Source organism: Stenella coeruleoalba (genome assembly GCF_951394435.1).
Source record: "Stenella coeruleoalba genome assembly, chromosome: 13".
Taxonomy (NCBI): Eukaryota; Metazoa; Chordata; class Mammalia; order Artiodactyla; family Delphinidae; genus Stenella; species Stenella coeruleoalba.
Window position 1 is genome coordinate 53,174,351 of NC_137159.1, and position 17,211 is coordinate 53,191,561.

The 17,211-nt window shown below is 39.3% G+C and overlaps 1 protein-coding gene across 2 annotated transcripts in view; it reads left to right on the forward strand.

Annotated features, from left to right (window-relative positions):
• Positions 1-17,211, forward strand: part of SRBD1 (S1 RNA binding domain 1) — a 232,029-nt gene that overhangs the window by 5,583 nt on the left and 209,235 nt on the right. For both annotated transcript variants that reach the window (XM_079941094.1, XM_079941095.1), the window contains exons 3-5: positions 458-635; positions 6,936-7,322; positions 16,247-16,413. In XM_079941094.1, the coding sequence (XP_079797220.1) occupies positions 458-635; positions 6,936-7,322; positions 16,247-16,413 (732 nt within the window). The remainder of the gene's footprint in view (positions 1-457; positions 636-6,935; positions 7,323-16,246; positions 16,414-17,211) is intronic.

The following is a 17,211-nucleotide window of genomic DNA, read 5'->3' on the forward strand; positions in this document are numbered from 1 at the left end:
ACTGTTCTTTACATTGTGGGATGTTTAGTAGCATCCCTGGTCTCTACCCATTAGTTGCCAATAGCATCCCCTCCCCCACCTCAGTTGGGACAATCAAAAATGTCTTTAGACACTGTTTAAAAATGGAAAACCTCACTATGACTATGGTGTGACATGACCCACTTATTACTTAAGGTAATACATGATTTCTAATGTTTTGAGTGTACAGGTGCGTGTATTGGTTAGGTGAGAGGAGAACGGAGGGAGACCTGTGATTTATAATGTATTGGAGGGTGTTTCTGGTCAACTCTCTTGCTTTAGTTCTTAGCAATATCTCTTCATATTCTGTGTTCACATCACTCCATTTTATATTAAACGCCTTCTACCTTATTCTTTTTTCAAAAAACATATATCTCTTTTTCACCTTTAACATTTGGCTTCATTTTTTCTGGAAATTTTTCTATTGTTTTACTTTTAGATCATCTGCCTCTGAAGATGACAAGGAGGATAGTGCCTGGGAGCCCCAAAAGAAGGTCCCCAGAAGCCGTAAGCTGCCTGTTTCCAAGGAATCCAAACTGAAGAGGGCGCCACGGGTGAAGAAGAACACCCTACAGACCAAAGATGGCTCAGAAGGTGTGGCTGTTAAGGAAGAGCTGGTAGGTGCTTTAGCTGGATAGAAGGAACACTGCTGTGCCTTCCTAATTAGTGATGCTACTTTCTCCTTACATGGATTAGGACAAAGCAGGTAAATGGCAAAAACTGCAGGGCAATGGTGCCTTCTGCCAGGGGCCTTAATAATATTTACCATCAGATCCACCGTGTTGGAGTAGAAGGAATATTTATCAACTGGCACATATGTATATCGTGCTGTAAGCAAACACTGTGGCTACACCAATCTGGATTAAAAAAACCAACAACAATAAATTATAGGCTCTGTTGCAGTACCGAAAGGATTATGCATTTCCAAAATCATTCACTGTGGTATTCCTTTAAATAACAGCTTCCCTAGTTCATTTAAAAGAATACTCTTTTAATATGCAGTGGATGCGTGACTTCCCGGGGACTCATTTATCGTGTATAGAGGGGACATTACATCGTACCTTGCTGTACCCTTGGATAGGACATTTGAATCGATCTTTTCTCCTATCAGCCAGCACCTCTGTTTCTTCACCTTTGCATGCAAGCTTTTCACTGAACACACTTTTAGTGGGTGGGTGGGTAGGCTTTATCTATAGCTGAGAAAGTATTGACTTGTTGGCAGAATTTGGAGGTTTTGTTGAGCATGGCATAGCTGCACTTAAAAGTAGCTTGACTGCCTAATTAGGAAATATCTCTTAGTTCCGGGGTTCTTTGTATTGGGGTCACAAACCCTTTGAGAATTTGATTATAGTTATGAACCTTCTCTTCAGTAAAATGTACACATAAGTTTTAAAGTATGGTTCAAGAGCATACAGCTTAAGAACCCTTGTCATGGTGACTTCTTGATCCTTCCCATGGTGCTTGGTATATGTATATTTCTTTTAAAGGGAAAAAGGGAATTCACATAGAAAGTCTCTCACTTAAGAGATATTCCACAAGTTTTTTGGCTCAATCAAAGCACATAGAGCATGTTAGACTATTTCATTTCATTGGTTTGGCATCTTGTTCTTGTGTAACCACCACCAAACAAAATAATTGAAAACCCTAATTAGGTGGAGCTAGAATTGGTTTTGGGTGGAGGTAGAATTGGTAGCCTCTTAATAATTTAAAAATCTATGGTTAGCAAACATTGTAGACAAAATCCATCATTACTCAGTCTCTTCCTCTCCATGTTGCTGTAATTTGCCAGTCCATTGGCCATTCCTCTTCATTCTTTGAAGACTTTAGCTCCTGCTTTGTATCTTCCTCTCTGCATCTTCTTTCACTCTTCTCAGTGATACCCTCCTCCACTTGGATGAGCCTTCTAATACCCTGTGTTCCTGGTTCTTTAACCTCCCCACCTCCAGTGCCTTTTTCTTCTTCTCTGCCTTCACCACACCTCTCGTGAGCTCAACCTGAATCTTGTCATGACCAGAAACTGTGCTACCGCTGACATTTCTTTCCCTCCTATCTCACTTTTGTACCATCAGCTCATCATTTCCTGTTTTTCCAGCTTACTTGCTCAGGTGCCCTTACTGCTGTAATTTTGCAAATTTGTCACAACTTCTCATCAGTAGTTCTCAGCCTAGGGAACTTGAAAAAAAAAAAAAAAAAAAAAACAATGCCCAGGCCCCTTTTCCAAACCAATTAAATCTGGAAAGAATTTTGGAGGTAGGCCTTGGCACCAGTGGTATTATTTTCTTAAAGCTCCTCATGTGATTTTTATGTACAGCCAGAGTTGAGATCCATTACCTAATTCTTTGACTCTAGGGCTCTGTCATTGTCCATCAGCCCTTTTCTTTTCCTACCTAATCTAGGCTAGATTACATAATCACTTTTTATTGAATAGTCTCACCATTTTGCCCTTCTTTTATTCGATCCTACATGGCTGATTAAACCCCAGCACTGGGTGAGCCATAGCCTCTCCTGCCTGCACTGAGCAGCTAACCATTGCAGGAAACAGTCTCACCAGTGGCCTAATTTGTTTTACTTTAGATTCATAATCTCAGACCTCAAAATTGCATCAGAAATATCTGGTAACCCCATTATTTTTCTTCAGCAGGTTTGTTTTTCCACCTTTTTCTCTTTTCTTAAACTTCCTGAATTCCTTTCTCTTCTCTCACTCAGCTGATGACATTGCCTTTTATTTATTTGAGAATATATGAAGTTTCCAGTTTTCTCACGACCAAGCTATCTATATTTGTGTTCACCTTCTGTCCTATTGCCATGGAGGAAATGTCATTCCTCCTACCAAGGATTGGTTCGCCGCTTGGGCTTAAGATCTCATCCACTCTTGTGCAAGGTCTCTGTTCCCTCAGTCATCTCCTTTCTTTTCTCTTGTCAACTTTTCTTCCTCAATTGCTACAAAGTATAAAATGCTGTTTTACATCTAACTTTTAAGAAGCCTTCCCTTGACTCCATATCCCTTTCCAGCTATCTTTCAAGCTCACACAATACAACACAAGGTCAAGGCCAAGGCCTGCTGACTGATTCAACTGGTAAAGATATTTACAGTGAGCCACTTTTTTGATCTAGACAGTTTACGACTTTCAGAGATAGCAAAAAGAATGGTCAAATTCTTCCTGGAGTTCTGGGTTTAGTTATAGGCTACATAATTACCATTTGAAATGTTAAGAGTGATTAAAAAACCCATGAAGGCAAAAGATAATGAACTGTGATTTTTCAGTGTGTCAAAGATTCAGGTTAAATATAAGGAGGAAAAATATTTTCATAGCTTATTAAACTTGAGTATGTCACTGAGGAAGGCTGTAGAATCTTAGAAGCTTTAAAAATGGAGAGTTATTTCCATATTTTTGTTTGTTTGTTTATTTTATTTTTGGCTGCATTGAGTCTTCGTTGCTGCACACAGGCTTTCTCTAGTTGCAGCGAGTGAGGCTACTCTTTGTTGTGGTGCACGGGCTTCTCTTGCTGCGGAGCACGGGCTCTGGGCGCGTGAGCTTCAGTAGTTTAGGCTCACGGGCTCTAGGGTGCAGGTTCAGTTGTTGTGGCACATGGGCTTAGTTCCTCTGCGGTATGTGGGCTCTTCCCAGACCAGGGCTCGAACCTGTGTCCCCTGCATTGGCAGGCGGATTCTTAACCACTGCACCACCAGGGAAGCCCTTTCCATATGTTTTTGATCTGTGTTTTGATCTAAACATGTTTGGATTCACTTTTCTCAAAATTTTTGGTCTTTGGAATCCTTTACACTTTTAGAACGTACTGAGGACCCCAAGGAACTTTTGCTAAGTTGGGTTATATCTGTAAATATTTACCATATTAGAAATTAAAAATGAGAAAATATTCATCAATTAAAAAAATAATAATCCTATTACATGTTAATGCAAATAACATGTTTTAATGAAAAATAGGTATATATTTCCCCAAACAACAAAAAAATTAATGATAAGAATGACGTTGTTTTACATTTTTGCAAATGTCTTTAATGTCTGATTTACTAGAAGATATTTGAAATAAAAAAGAAATCCCAGCCTCCACACAGATGTGTATTTGGAAAAGGGAATGGTGTTTTAATAGCCTTTTCAGATAATTGTAGATATTATTTTATACTATACCAAAACTCAGTAAGTGGTAGTTTAAAAGGTTTCATTGTGGAATCTGTAACCATACTATATTCTATTACATTAAAATCCATTGGTCTGTGTTGTTTGAATGGCTCTTTTACCTATGCATGATTTTGTAACGTTATATGTTGGTCATTTGGAAAATACTGGTTCACTAATTGATTTACTGTGAGACAACCACTGCACGTCAGTATGCATTGGCCTGCAGCAGAAGTGCTTTATGTGTACATTTGTGCTTTATGTACATTTCAGTACAGACTGTGAAAAAGATGTGCTTTCAAGGATTGAAATTTTAAAAATTAATAACTTTTACTGCTTCATTCTTAAGTGAAGCTGACCTTGTTTTATTGCAAGTGTGTGACAGTGAAGGGAACAGTGATTTCTAGTACAGCTTGGTGCCACTGCCTTGTTTTTTTGCTGCCATTGCTCTTGCACCATCAGTGAAATGTCAAACAGTGCCTTGGCATTATTATGAAAATAGTTGTGACCTTGCAGACCCCCTGAAAGGGTCTCAGGGGTCTATGAACAACACTGAGAAACCCTAGGTATATTTTGCTTGAAGACTCCAGAGAAGATACCTTTAAGTGTCTAATTTTTGACTGCTGGCTTTTCTTTTTTTCCCTCTTACTTTAAACCCCCCACCTTTAGTCATTTTACTTTTTCTTTATTTCTTCATCTACTTCCTTTTCCCTCTCCTGGGAGGTAGTCTGGGTGTGGTAGTCATGGTAATGATGGTGGTAACAGCAGATATTTGATTGCTTACCGTTAGCCCGGTGACATGTTCAGCACTGCATTTGCATGATATCACTTAATCTTCACAACAATCCCTTGAGGCAGGTGCTTTAATTATCCTGATTTTATAGACCAGAAAGCCAAGGGGAGAGATGTTAAGTGACTTGCTCATGGATCACAGATAGTAAGTAATGGAACTGGGTTTCTAAGTCAAGAACATGATTTTGTCAGCATTTCAGGAACCAATATATCTCTCGTGGGTGTTTTTACATCAGCCATGCTCATAAGAGTGGTGTATAAAACCAGAGTGCTGGTTTAATAATTAATAGTTTGATATAACCGTCGCAAGGAGTTAAATTCTTATGACTAGCACTGTCTCTCGTTGGAGGCTGAAGTAAGTAGGGAATTAAATAATAGTCAGAAATTTACTTGATGAGCATGGGCTCCGAATAGGAGAATTAGATAAATATTCATTTGGGTTTATTGAATCCCTTCTGTGGTCGAGGTACTGTGCTTGTCACAATGAGAACTGAATGTTTTAACTGCATGAGTCTAAGGTAATCTGATGTATCCATCTCACAGGAGGGCTGTCTTAACCATTGGGAGCAAATTACTCAGAATCTGTTTGCTAACCTTGCCTCTTCTTTGTATGTTACTTAGAATGCTGATTGTATTTGCTTTCTACAGTTCTCCTTTTTCTGTTCCTCTAGGGCTGACAACTCTCTGTATGATTGACACATTCTTTAGCTATGTCAATTAATTTGATCAGGTTATTATCAACTCTTATGGACTTGAGGAGGCATTCTATTTTTATACCTCTGTTCTTATCTATTATGTTCCAATTAAAAATGTAATACTTGGAGGGCTATTTAATGTATTATATATCATTTCCAGGTTAGGTGGTGGTGGGTGGGCATTAGGATGGAGGAGGTGTGCTCTTTATTATAGTTCCCAGTGTTTTCAGTAGTCAGTAATTATGGAAAATTATCTGATAGGAGAGAAAATTCAATATTGACTGAAATTTAGTTTGGGAGCAGTTCTTTTGTTTGAGTTTGTGCCATCTACATCACTTAGGTAACTAAAAACAGGCTAGCTTGTGAAATTGTGAACTCTGTGGGGCAGGGTCTGTATCTTATTTACTACTCTAGTCTCAAAATGAGTGCCAGATGTCATTGCTTCACACCTGAGTTGTCACCTGGGGGGAGGGGTGGGTGGTGCAGAGAGTAGCCCTTGGACACCTGCATGTACTGCTCTGCAGCCTCTTACTAAGGAGAAATGCCTGGTACTACCCTGCTGTCCTGCCATGTTTTGTGTTCTCTTTCTGCGTAAATTGGTGGCAGGTGTAGCATGTTGAGTTTTATGAGCCTGTGAGTGTTACTCTTCTCCCTCTAAAGTGTTGACTTTTGCAAGTTTTAAATCTTGTTTTTTCTGCCAGGTGTACACCTATTCTCCACTTATTTAAAAAAATTAAACCTTCACCTGCAGTTGTGAAAATAATACAGAGAGATATCATGTACCCTTTATCACATTGACCCCTATGGTCACATCTTGTAAAACTATAGTTAAATATCACGCTAGGATATTGACATTGATAAATCCACTGATCTTATTTAGATTTCTCCAGTTTTATTTGTATTCATTTATATGTGTGTATGTGTATGTGTATATTTAGTTCTGTGCAATTTTACAATATGTGTAGGTCTGTGTGTCCACCACGCAGGACAGTCCTATCACAAGGATCCCTAGTATTGCCCTTTTATTGTCATACCTACCTCCCTCCCAACCTCCACCCCCATCTCTGACCCCCAATAACCACTAATTTTTTCAGGAATATTGTATAAATGCAATCATATAGTATGTAACTTTTTGAGATTGGTGTTTTCCCTCCACTCAACATAATTTCCTTGAGATTCTTCCAAATTATTGTGTATGTCTACAGTTTGTGCCTTTGCATTGCTGAATAATATTCCAGAGCCATTGGTTTTTATCATCTAATTCTTGTGTGATCTCTTTGTGATTTGATAGGATAGCTCTGTGCCTATTGCTGATGTTGATTTGGAAGACAGAAAAAATAAATTGGAGACTGTGCAAACTCTGAAAACAGCAAAGATGAAACGGAAAAATTCAGCTCAGTCACCTTCAGCTCGGAGGACCAAAAAGCTGAAAGCTGATGAAGAAACCAACAAAGCCAGCAGCTTAGAGAGCGGGAATAACAGCACAGAGACACCGTCCACAAGCGCCACGTGGGAAGGTGGGTGCAAGAAGGAGGAGAGTGAAGACGACTTCACATGCAGTCAGTCCCCTCTGAAGAAAGTGAAGACGGAAATGTGTCCTCAGGGGCAGCCTGTCAGGTTTCCAGCAAATGCCAACAATATTAAGGAGGAGGTGGAAATGAACTGGGACATAGTACAGGTATGTGCAGCCTCTTTCTGTCACTTCAATTTGTTTGATTCCTTTCTTTTTGACTGGGATGGGGCTAGGGAAGGGCTGGGAGTTTTCAGTTCTCTTTTCACTTTTGCCAGTGGTCTCTGGAGGCTTTGCCCACTGGTTCCTTTCCTGGGTATGCGGTTTGGTATTATTGCTTATTGTCATCAGTTCTTTAGCTAAAAGCTGTGACCTCAGGCAAGGTAGATCTCCGCCTTGGTGTTCTAGTGAACATGTCCTATACAGACAGATTGCATCAACAGATTGGGCCCTCCTAAGTTCCTTGTTAAGTTTTTGCTTTGCACTTGGACTATATTGCCTATAAAAGCAGTGCAAGTTATTGTCATTGACCATTAGTACGTCTGTTAACTCTTAGTGTAATGTTGTAATAGATGACGAACAAGGCCTAGTAATTTCTTAAAGGAAAATTTTATCCAAATTCTAACTTGAGCTGCCATAATTATATTTCTTAATACAGGAGAAATTGGATTTCTCCCAGTTTCTTTGGCTGGCTTTGGGGATGGTAGAGAAGACCTGAAGAGTGACTCTTAAACAGTGATTCTCAACCTTTTGTCTGTCCCAACACTCTGGGAATGGTTCAAACTTAATCATAGCAGTGCCCCTCTGTGTAAATGGGGATAACCTCCCTCCTTATTGTCTGTCCCATGGTGATTTGATGTGTACTCCTTCCTCTGCTGTGAATTACTGCTCTAGAGCTTAGTGTCTCTGCTGGGTAATACTGCTTCTCAGTCTCGGATTGTCTGTGTGTTACCTTTTTTTCAGAGGAACTTCTTTTTATCCATGCTGCCTTTTCTATTACCTATTAGTTGAACATCACCAGTAATTTTTAATTATGATTTTTCTTCTCTCTGACTTATTAAGGAATAGAATGTTGCCTCATAGCTTTCTTCTCCTTCTTGTTCCTGAACAGTTCAGAGTTTCCTGGAGAAACAGTATAATTAGGCTCCTTTCTATGCCTTCTTTTTCCTTTTTCATTTAGGCCTACAAAGAATTGTTTTAAAAGGTTGGTTCATGGCAGCCTGAATCAGATTCACCCTGAAGCCTTTCTTAACAGGCAGACTCCTTGGTTCCAGTCCAGACCTACAGGGGCAGGTGGATGTGTCCCACTTCCCTTCTCTTCTCCTTTACTTTTAAGCTTACCTCTGACATAGATCTACCTTTAGTAGCTGACCCTGAGCAGGAGGGAGGGAGGGAGGGAGGGAGGGAGGAAGCTTTCAAAGCCCAGGAAATCGCTTGAACTGTGGAAATAAATTTTACAAAAGGAAGTCAAGGGCTACTTATTTTATGAAACTTTGCTTCACACCCCTATCTCCTAATCTGTGTAACAGAGAAAGAGATGAAAATGACGCTACCTTTGCCAGCTGTCTCTTGGTTACAAGTAATAGAAACCTGCTTCTAATGAGCTTAAGCAGAAAAGAGTTTATTACCAAGGACCAGGGTCCTTTCAGAGATGCAAGGGACAAAGTGTGATCGAGTCTCCTAAAGGCCTTGAACCAAAAATTGGAAAACTGAGGACTCGAGGAAGTCATTTTCTCAGTTTTCTCTCTTTCAGAGGTTTCATGATCACCCAGTTTTGCCCCTTCTCTGTTTGTCTGAGTTGTTATTTCCTCTCAACAGACCAGATTTCCCCGCTTCTTCATTGAAGGTGGAAGATGACAGCTCCACAATTCATTTACCATTAATTTTAGCTTGTGAAGAGGGAGAAGTGTACAGAGAGAACAGGTTCTCAACTGCCAGAGGGTGAGTCGCAGAAGAAGAGCAGCCAGGAGTAAAAGCTTCATTTGTAAATCGGTAGCAGCAGTGTCCATGGTTGTGTTGTTTGAATATCAAATGGAAGCAAGTTTTCAGGTCCTAGAACTATTTTTATGGCCTTTGGCCATACTATTTGGGTAATATGGGTGTGCTTGTCTTTCTGTTCAATTCCAAGCATTTTTTCTCCTCCTCCTTGCTGAAAGTGATTTTGACGGCTCAAACAAGCCTATACTCAGAATGTGGCACTCCTTGCTTGTGAGTTGGGAGAAGCGGGTGCCTCAGCTGCCGCCCTCGCTGAGCACCCTGAGGACAACTAGTACGCTCAGCATTTTCTAGATCGGTTTAGGGAAATTGCCTGGGGAACTTTAGGTGTGATTTACATGTTTGGGTTTTTAAAAAATTTACCCAGATTCAGTCATCCTTGTCTAACCTTGAGTTACTTTTACAGACAAGTCTTTTAGTGTATGTGGACTTCCTGTCCTATACTTTTTATTCTCTATAAGCAGGAGAGAGAATCATTCTATCTTAGCACTGTATTCCTGCTTCCAAACATGTTTTACAATAGTGGCAGGTGTTAGGGGGAAAGGGGCTGAGAAGAGCGAGGGTCAGCAATGCCAAGTCAGACAATCAGGAAGGCTTTGAACATTTGAGTGAGGACCAGAGTCAGTGAAATGCCTGTGGTATGCATTTTATCTGTCACAAAATGAAATGTATGTCCAAGTTCTTTGGGGAAGTCCTAAGAAGTTCCTAGTTAGTAAGAAATAGTCAATGGAAATTAATTGTATAGGAATTATTATTACTAATTGAACATGAGGGAAATGTCATTTATATTTCCTTCATTTTGTGTGCTGTTCCCCATGGACCCTACCCACCATGACACTTCGATCCTCTAAATGTTTTTTCTCTTCAAGGTGTGTTTCTCATTTCTGAAAAGTCCACAGCTTTTTCAGGAATATCACTGTCTTGTTTGGGGAGGGAAAACTACATTGTCAATACTTAATTTATTTGTAGACTTTACGTAGAAACACACTTTGTGTCTATTTCCTAATCAGGTTTGGCGATCACCAGACTCCTTGAGAAACAACCTACTTCAGCCCTTCCCCCAAGCCACACATGTGTGGTTGCCATTAGAAACTAGTTTTTGTTAAAGTATATTTTATCATTACACAAATATATTGTGAGTACCATAACCTTTGTAAGAATTTTAAGAGGTGACTAGCTACAAGCAGTTTTTGAGAAAATTAAATGCTCCCAAGTGGTGACTGTTGTTATGTAGTGTCTTTATTTTGAGGGGGGTGGGCGTGGAGTAGCCATATAGAATATCTTAGTAATGTTTGCTAAATTAGGGAAGAAAAGCAAGCAAAAACCCCTTTATTAGCCATTTTCCCCATTCTTGCAAGAAGATGATGTGGGATTATATAGGTGAAGAAGAGCATGGGATGAAAGTATAGGGGAAGGAAGAGGGACAGGAAGGAGGCAGGTGTCTCTGAGTTGGCTTTCTCGTTGCACTTCTACACCTAAGCATGCACCATCCGTTAGGTCAACCTGTGTGTTCCAGGAGGGATTAAGGAAAAGAAATTGTATTGGCCCTTTTTATTTTTATAATTTAGCTCGTGGTATTTATTATGGGCTTAAAAAAAACTTTCTGAAATATATGTATACATATATGCATATATATATATAAAATTGTACTTAAATATGCAACTCATGAATGTTCAAAATTGTAACCAAAGGGCTTCCCTGGTGGCGCAGTGGTTGAGAGTCCGCCTGCCAATGCAGGGGACATGGGTTCGTGCCCATGTCCGGGGGTCCGGGAGGATCCCACATGCTGCGGAGCGGCTAGGCCCGTGAGCCATGGCCACTGAGCCTGCGCGTCCGGAGCCTGTGCTCTGCAATGGGAAAGGCCACAGCAGTGAGAGGCCTGCGTACCACACACACAAAAATAAATAAATAAATAAAAATTGTAACCATTGTAACAAGCTTTCAGATCAAGAAACAGAACATTACCAGCCCCCTACAATCCCTTCATACACTTTTTCAATCCTCCATCCCCTTGCCTAAAACCACTCTTCTGACTTCTAACAGCATAGTTTTTCCTTTTGCAGTCTTTAAGGAAGCTTATGTGTGTGGTAAAATAAGTGGTATAATAAAATGAACAGGTAAGGGAAAAGAGAACAGCAGTAATCAAAACTGTTTTAGAAGGGAGGTGTCCAGTTGCTGGTTTGATTTTAAATAAAAAATTATCTGTCAATCTGCTCATTTGAGTGTCATTTAATTTAGATGCTAGTTCTTTTAAAATGCTGCCTGTATGATTAAGGCAATAGTTTAGCTGTTGATACCCAGCAGTTTCCTTTTTTAACTGAGGAAATGGGAATATAGATTTTGAAGGAGGAAATTCTCATGCCACTTGCGGAGAAGGCCATTTTGTTGGAGGTTTTAGACAGTAGAGGACAGTATGAAGGCACCGTGTCTCATCGCAGTTGGATTCAGGAGGAAAAGTAAGGCGATTTGATTAATTTGTATTGATACTTGTGGCTGAAGAAAATCATCTTGCTTTGCACACAAATTTCTGAAAAGGAAATATAGCTTGTGGGACTTTGGGCTATTTACTTAACTTCTTTGGGTCTCAGTTTTTGTATCTGTAAAATGAGTTAATATTGAATACGTAAAAGTGTGTAGAGCATAATAAGCCCTATACAGGTATTAGCTTAAAACAACAACAGTCACAAAAAGTGTCTGTCTATTTAAGTCTTAGAGGTGAAAAAAATATCGAGACTGCCTTCCTTTTTACTTTACCCTCATTCCTATTCACCAGTTAACTATAAAAATTATTAAAGTAATAAGTGTAATAGTTGAAATAAGTAGTAGTTTAAAAGTAAAAATTTTAGTCGTTCCCTGCCCATCCCTAAAGTTTGATCTCTACTTTTAACGCTTAGCTGTTTCTTTGGCGTTTGCCTCATCTGTCTAAAACACAGATGCTGGGCCCCACCCTAGAGGTTCTGATTCAGTTGATCTGGGGTGGGGCTCAAGAAGTTACAGTTCTAACATGTTTCCTGATTATGCTTATGCTGCTGGTTTGGGAATCACATGTTGTGAACCACTACTCTAGTCCCCAAATCTCATTGACTCATAAAATGTCAAGGGAGTTTACAGGGTGGGGGGTTGACTCAACAGCTGAAATCAAGTAATGAGCAGATCAGTCATTGAGTGGCTTGATATTAAGTATAGGATAAAGTTCAAACTTTTTTTAGAATTCACCATCTAGCTCCATCCCTTTTTCCATTTCTCACTCATCTCAATACACCTTGTACATTTTAGCATTACTGAACATAGGAATTTTTTTAAATGTGCAGTGGTTCCTCATCAGTGGCTTTTGATATGCTCTTCTCTCTTCCTAGAATTCCTGCCCTCATTTGGCTGCCTGAGATACCTTCATTCCCTTGTTACTTTTCAATTTCTGCAGAGGTAGATGTTTCTTCCTCCCACGTGCTCTCAAAGAGCCTGTATATGCTTCTGTCAGAGTACAGATCACACTGTATTTTAACTGTCTACTTGAGTGTCTTTCTTCTTTCTAGCTTATAAGCTTCTTGGCAAGAGGGACTTGGCTTTTTACATTTTATTACTGGCTTAGTATGGTTACTGGCATATAATATGAGCTAAAATAAATGTTTGACTAAATTAAGACAGAAGAAATTGGATGATTTGGAGGCCCCAAAGTTGTGACTGCTTGTATGTAGTTTTATTATCCTTAATTTCAAGAAGCAAATTTTCATAAGCAGCAGTATACACTCTCAACACATATGATGCTTCTGGATTTGTCAGGACCTGGTACACTTCAGATGTGGGTCTGGAGTCTTAGCTGTCTTGGGCCCCTTTTAGTTAACAGTCACTGAACTAGTTTAGGATAGTGGGAGCCCGTGGGTTCTAACAATCACTCAGTTCCAAAATAATGAGCATTTTTGTCATTTTCGTGTCTTATGTCCATCTTTCAGAATCTGGCCTTTCAAGGGCCAGCTGAAATGCTGCCCCTGCAGCAAGCCTTCCTTGATTACACCAGGGAGATGGTTCTCTTCTCTGAAGATGTTATACCACTTATTCCCTGGTGTATTCTGTTTTATTTGTACTTATTTATATTAATGTTTTATCTTCCGTTCTAGATCGTTTATTCCGTGAGGACAGTGAAATTTGGGAGCAAGCTTGGGAAAGGATTTTAAAACTATGCTACAATGGTTGGACTTTTACTAGTAGTTGGGAAAGAGTCATTGAAGCTTATGTTCAAAAGAAGAAAAAGAGGAAAAAAATAAGGGACTTATTATAAATGTGTCTTAGAAGTATAATCAGTAGTAATGCAGAAAGGTTGGGTGGAATGCATAGAGAAAAAAAAATGCTCTGTGGTTTAGATAACAGAAGATAATAGAAAGGGAGCTTGAGGGGAAAGAACAGACATTTTAGAAGTTCAGTTTGCTTCCTTGGTGACAGATTAGAAGAGCGAGATAGAGAACACACAGTGAAACTGAGGACATTGATTAGAATGCTTTTGGTTGCAATAAGAGAAAACCTATCTTGAACTAGCTTAAGCAGTAAAGGAGATTTACTGATTTAGGTAACAGGAAAGTTACCTAAGTGCACTGCAATAGTCTCTCCACAATTCTCTTTGCACTGCCATCCAACTTCAAGATTCTACTTGTATAAACCATATTTCTCCCGAGGAAGAAATTGTACCAGGGTCCAGAGTTCTAAGCCAGATCTTGAGCTTTCTGCTGACTGGACTCATCTCTCTGTCCAAACTCTGGCTGTTGTAATTCTAAAACAACTGGTTACTGAACAAAATGCTGTAGAGGTGGAGTTGAGGTCAAGTGTTCTTCAGCCACAAAGCTGCTACATAATGGGGAGGTATTGTTGGGGGAGATAACCACAGTATCCCCAAAGGTTTCTGTGGTAGGAGATAATGTTAACTGGAATAGGAAACAGGAAGAGGTACAGGATGAGGGAGAAAATACTAATGAACATGACTTTGTAGGAGTCAGGGATGATATCAAGCAAGAGGAACATTTCTGCATGATGACGCAGCCTCATGAAGGCCTCTGAAGAGGGAAGCAACTGAGCTTGTTCTAGGAAGTGAACATTGTTCTAGGAGCAGCCCATTGGGGCTGGCTTCTAATGAGGGGAAGACTGGATAAGATGAGGTTGGAGAGGGAGGCCCATGTTTTTTGGGTCATGGTAAGGACTTTGGATTCTAAATGCTATGGGAAATCATTGAAAGGTTTTGACTAGTCAGGTGACATGATCCAATATAGATTTTGGAAAGATAATTCTTGTTGTTTTATGGAAATTGACATAGATGAGATTGCTATGGATGCAAGAAGAATAGTAAAAGGCAGTTGCAGTAATCCTGGCTTGAACTAGACTGGGCTATAGGGCAGAAATGAAGAGCAGTAATAGACTAAAGAAATATTTTGCCACTAGAGTTGATTGATTCTTATGATAGAGTAGATTTAAGAGTTAAAGGAGTCAAAAGAGTTGAAGACTCTTAGTTTTCAGGCCTGAACTGGTAATTTGAATGGACATAATAAGGGGAAAACTGGAAGAGGAAGAAGTTTGAGAGGGAGATCACTTTTGCGAATGCAAAGTTTGAGATACCTAATAGGATTTCAAGAGGTAGGTCAGGTAGCTGGCTAAATGAGTCCAGAGCTCATGCAGAAGAGAGGTAGGGCTGGAGACGTAAAGCTGGCATTCTGAGAATGGGTGCTAAGATGTAGGCCTTCGGATATACAGTGCACAGAGGAATGAGGGTATCCTTAATAGTCTCTGGAGCTCAGCCATTTATTTCATCTGTAGTTTTGAAATTCAGTGTATTTTATATATTGACTTGATTTTGTTAAGCAGTTGACCATGTTAATGCTTTAATAATTTTTGAATTTTTTCTTACATTTTTGGCATATCTTGAGCATCAAGATTGAAATAATAATAAAGCTTATGCCTCTCATGCTTTACTTTAAAAAAATCGGCATGGGGCCTTCCATGGTGGCGCAGTGGTTGAGAGTCCGCCTGCCCATGCAGAGGACGCGGTTCCTGCCCGGGTCCGGGAGGATCCCGCATGCCGCGGAGCGGCTGGGCCCGTGAGCCATGGCCGCTGGGCTTGCGCGTCCGGAGCCTGTGCTCCGCAACGGGAGAGGCCACAACAGTGAGAGGCCCACGTACCGAGAAAAAAAAAAAAAAAAAAAAATCGGCTTAGGTTTTGAGAACAGTTACTGAACAGTTACTGGAATTGCATTTTATTCTTTCTTTTCTCCAGGCTGACTTCTCTAAACTTTTCTGCTTACATGTACATTTTTGCTGAAACCTGTAGACTTGTTTTTTAAAAAATAATTATTTTGAATATGTAGTATATGGGAATGATACAAGATTCCAAAGATATAGAAAGATCTTCCTGCCCTAGTTCTAAGCTAACCAGTTACCTTTCCCCAAAATAAGCCATGTTCCAAGTTCTTGTAATTCATTCCATATCCGTTCATATAAGAGTAAGTTGAGTGGTATTCTGCTCCACAGGCATATCATAATTTATCAATTCCCCATTGTAGACTATTTTTTGCTGACTTCTACCATACTGGAAAAAATTCTTCAAAAAATATCACTGTAAATAATGTCATTTTCCAGAGGTATGAATATATCAGAACAAATTTCCAGAAGTGTAACTGGTGGGTCATAGAGTTTATGCATTGTAAATTTTGATAGATATTGCCAAACTGTTCTTCTTCCAGAGGTTTACCATTGTACTTTCTCACTAGCAATAGTTGAAAGTGCCTTTTCCCATCACTTATGCCAGCACAGTGAGTTACCATCTCCTTCTTTGGTGCCAATCTGAGAGATGAAAAATGCATATCTCATTTGAGCCCTGTAGAGTTCGGGCAATACAGAGTGGTTTCGATTGGATTTTATAGAATGAGTGAAATGACTATTCCGTGATTGTCAGTATATATATATATTTCATACAATTTCCTTTTCTTCTTTTTTTAAAACCACAGCAGTTTGTTTCTAAGTGGCTGGAGAACATTATTTAATTGCTGTATTTTAAACCATATGTTATAATACTGATGTTTAATTTTCAGAGTTTTAAATCATTAAATATTAATTTACAGGTTTTATCTGAGAGAACTGATATTGAACTTTGGGTTTGTGCCAACGTTATTCGTCTCTTTAATGATGATAACACAATTCCCTTCATTATACGTTATCGAAAAGAGCTTATTAATAACCTTGATGCTGATTCCTTGAGAGAAGTTCAACAAACTCTAGAGGAGCTACGGTAAGAAACCTGGGAAGGGATGAGCTTTGTGTAAGGGGAAAGAGGGTGTGTAAGCCAATGAGGCGAAACAGTGAGGAAGTGAGTGATAGTATATTTTGACAGTTCCAATATTTTGTTTTCTTGATTTATTGTAATCTGGATATAGTCCCCTTCTGACAGAGGAAGCCAGCTCCATTTTACTTATTTAGGGGTGTGCAGAGTCCCTCTGCTGGTGTGTTCATGCATAGCTTGGGCATGTATCTGCAAAAGGTGGTTTGCATTATTAAGAGTCTGTGCCTATGAGTTTGAATGTCATCTTCTCTCATAGAAATGATTTTGCATAATGGAAAAATTAGAACTACCAGCAGGTAACTCAGAAAAATACATTTTAGTCTAAGTCTTCAATAGCTTACATAAAACTGTCCTGTTAATACTGTGAAGTCCCTAAATGGAGAGTTCTTTGGCTATATAGAGTTTGGTAGGAAATATGTATATTTCCTTTTTCTATTCTTTTATAGGGCATGGTAATTTAATGTTAGTGGATTGTGAGTTTTGTATGGTTATAGAATGGAAAGCACTCTTTAAAAAATTATTCCTCTGGATTTATTGTAATAACTCAGAAATAAGCATATAAAGGCTATAAAACTAACTGTATTCAGTAGAGTTTATTAAAACAGTCTTTACCATTCATTTATTTTTTGCATGTCTCCTACATGCCAAGTGCTGTGTTGTTGCTATGTGTGTTCTTCAACAAGGATATGATTTATATTGGATATAATCTTACCATGAAGCCATTTTAAAAGCACTAAGGGTTATTTT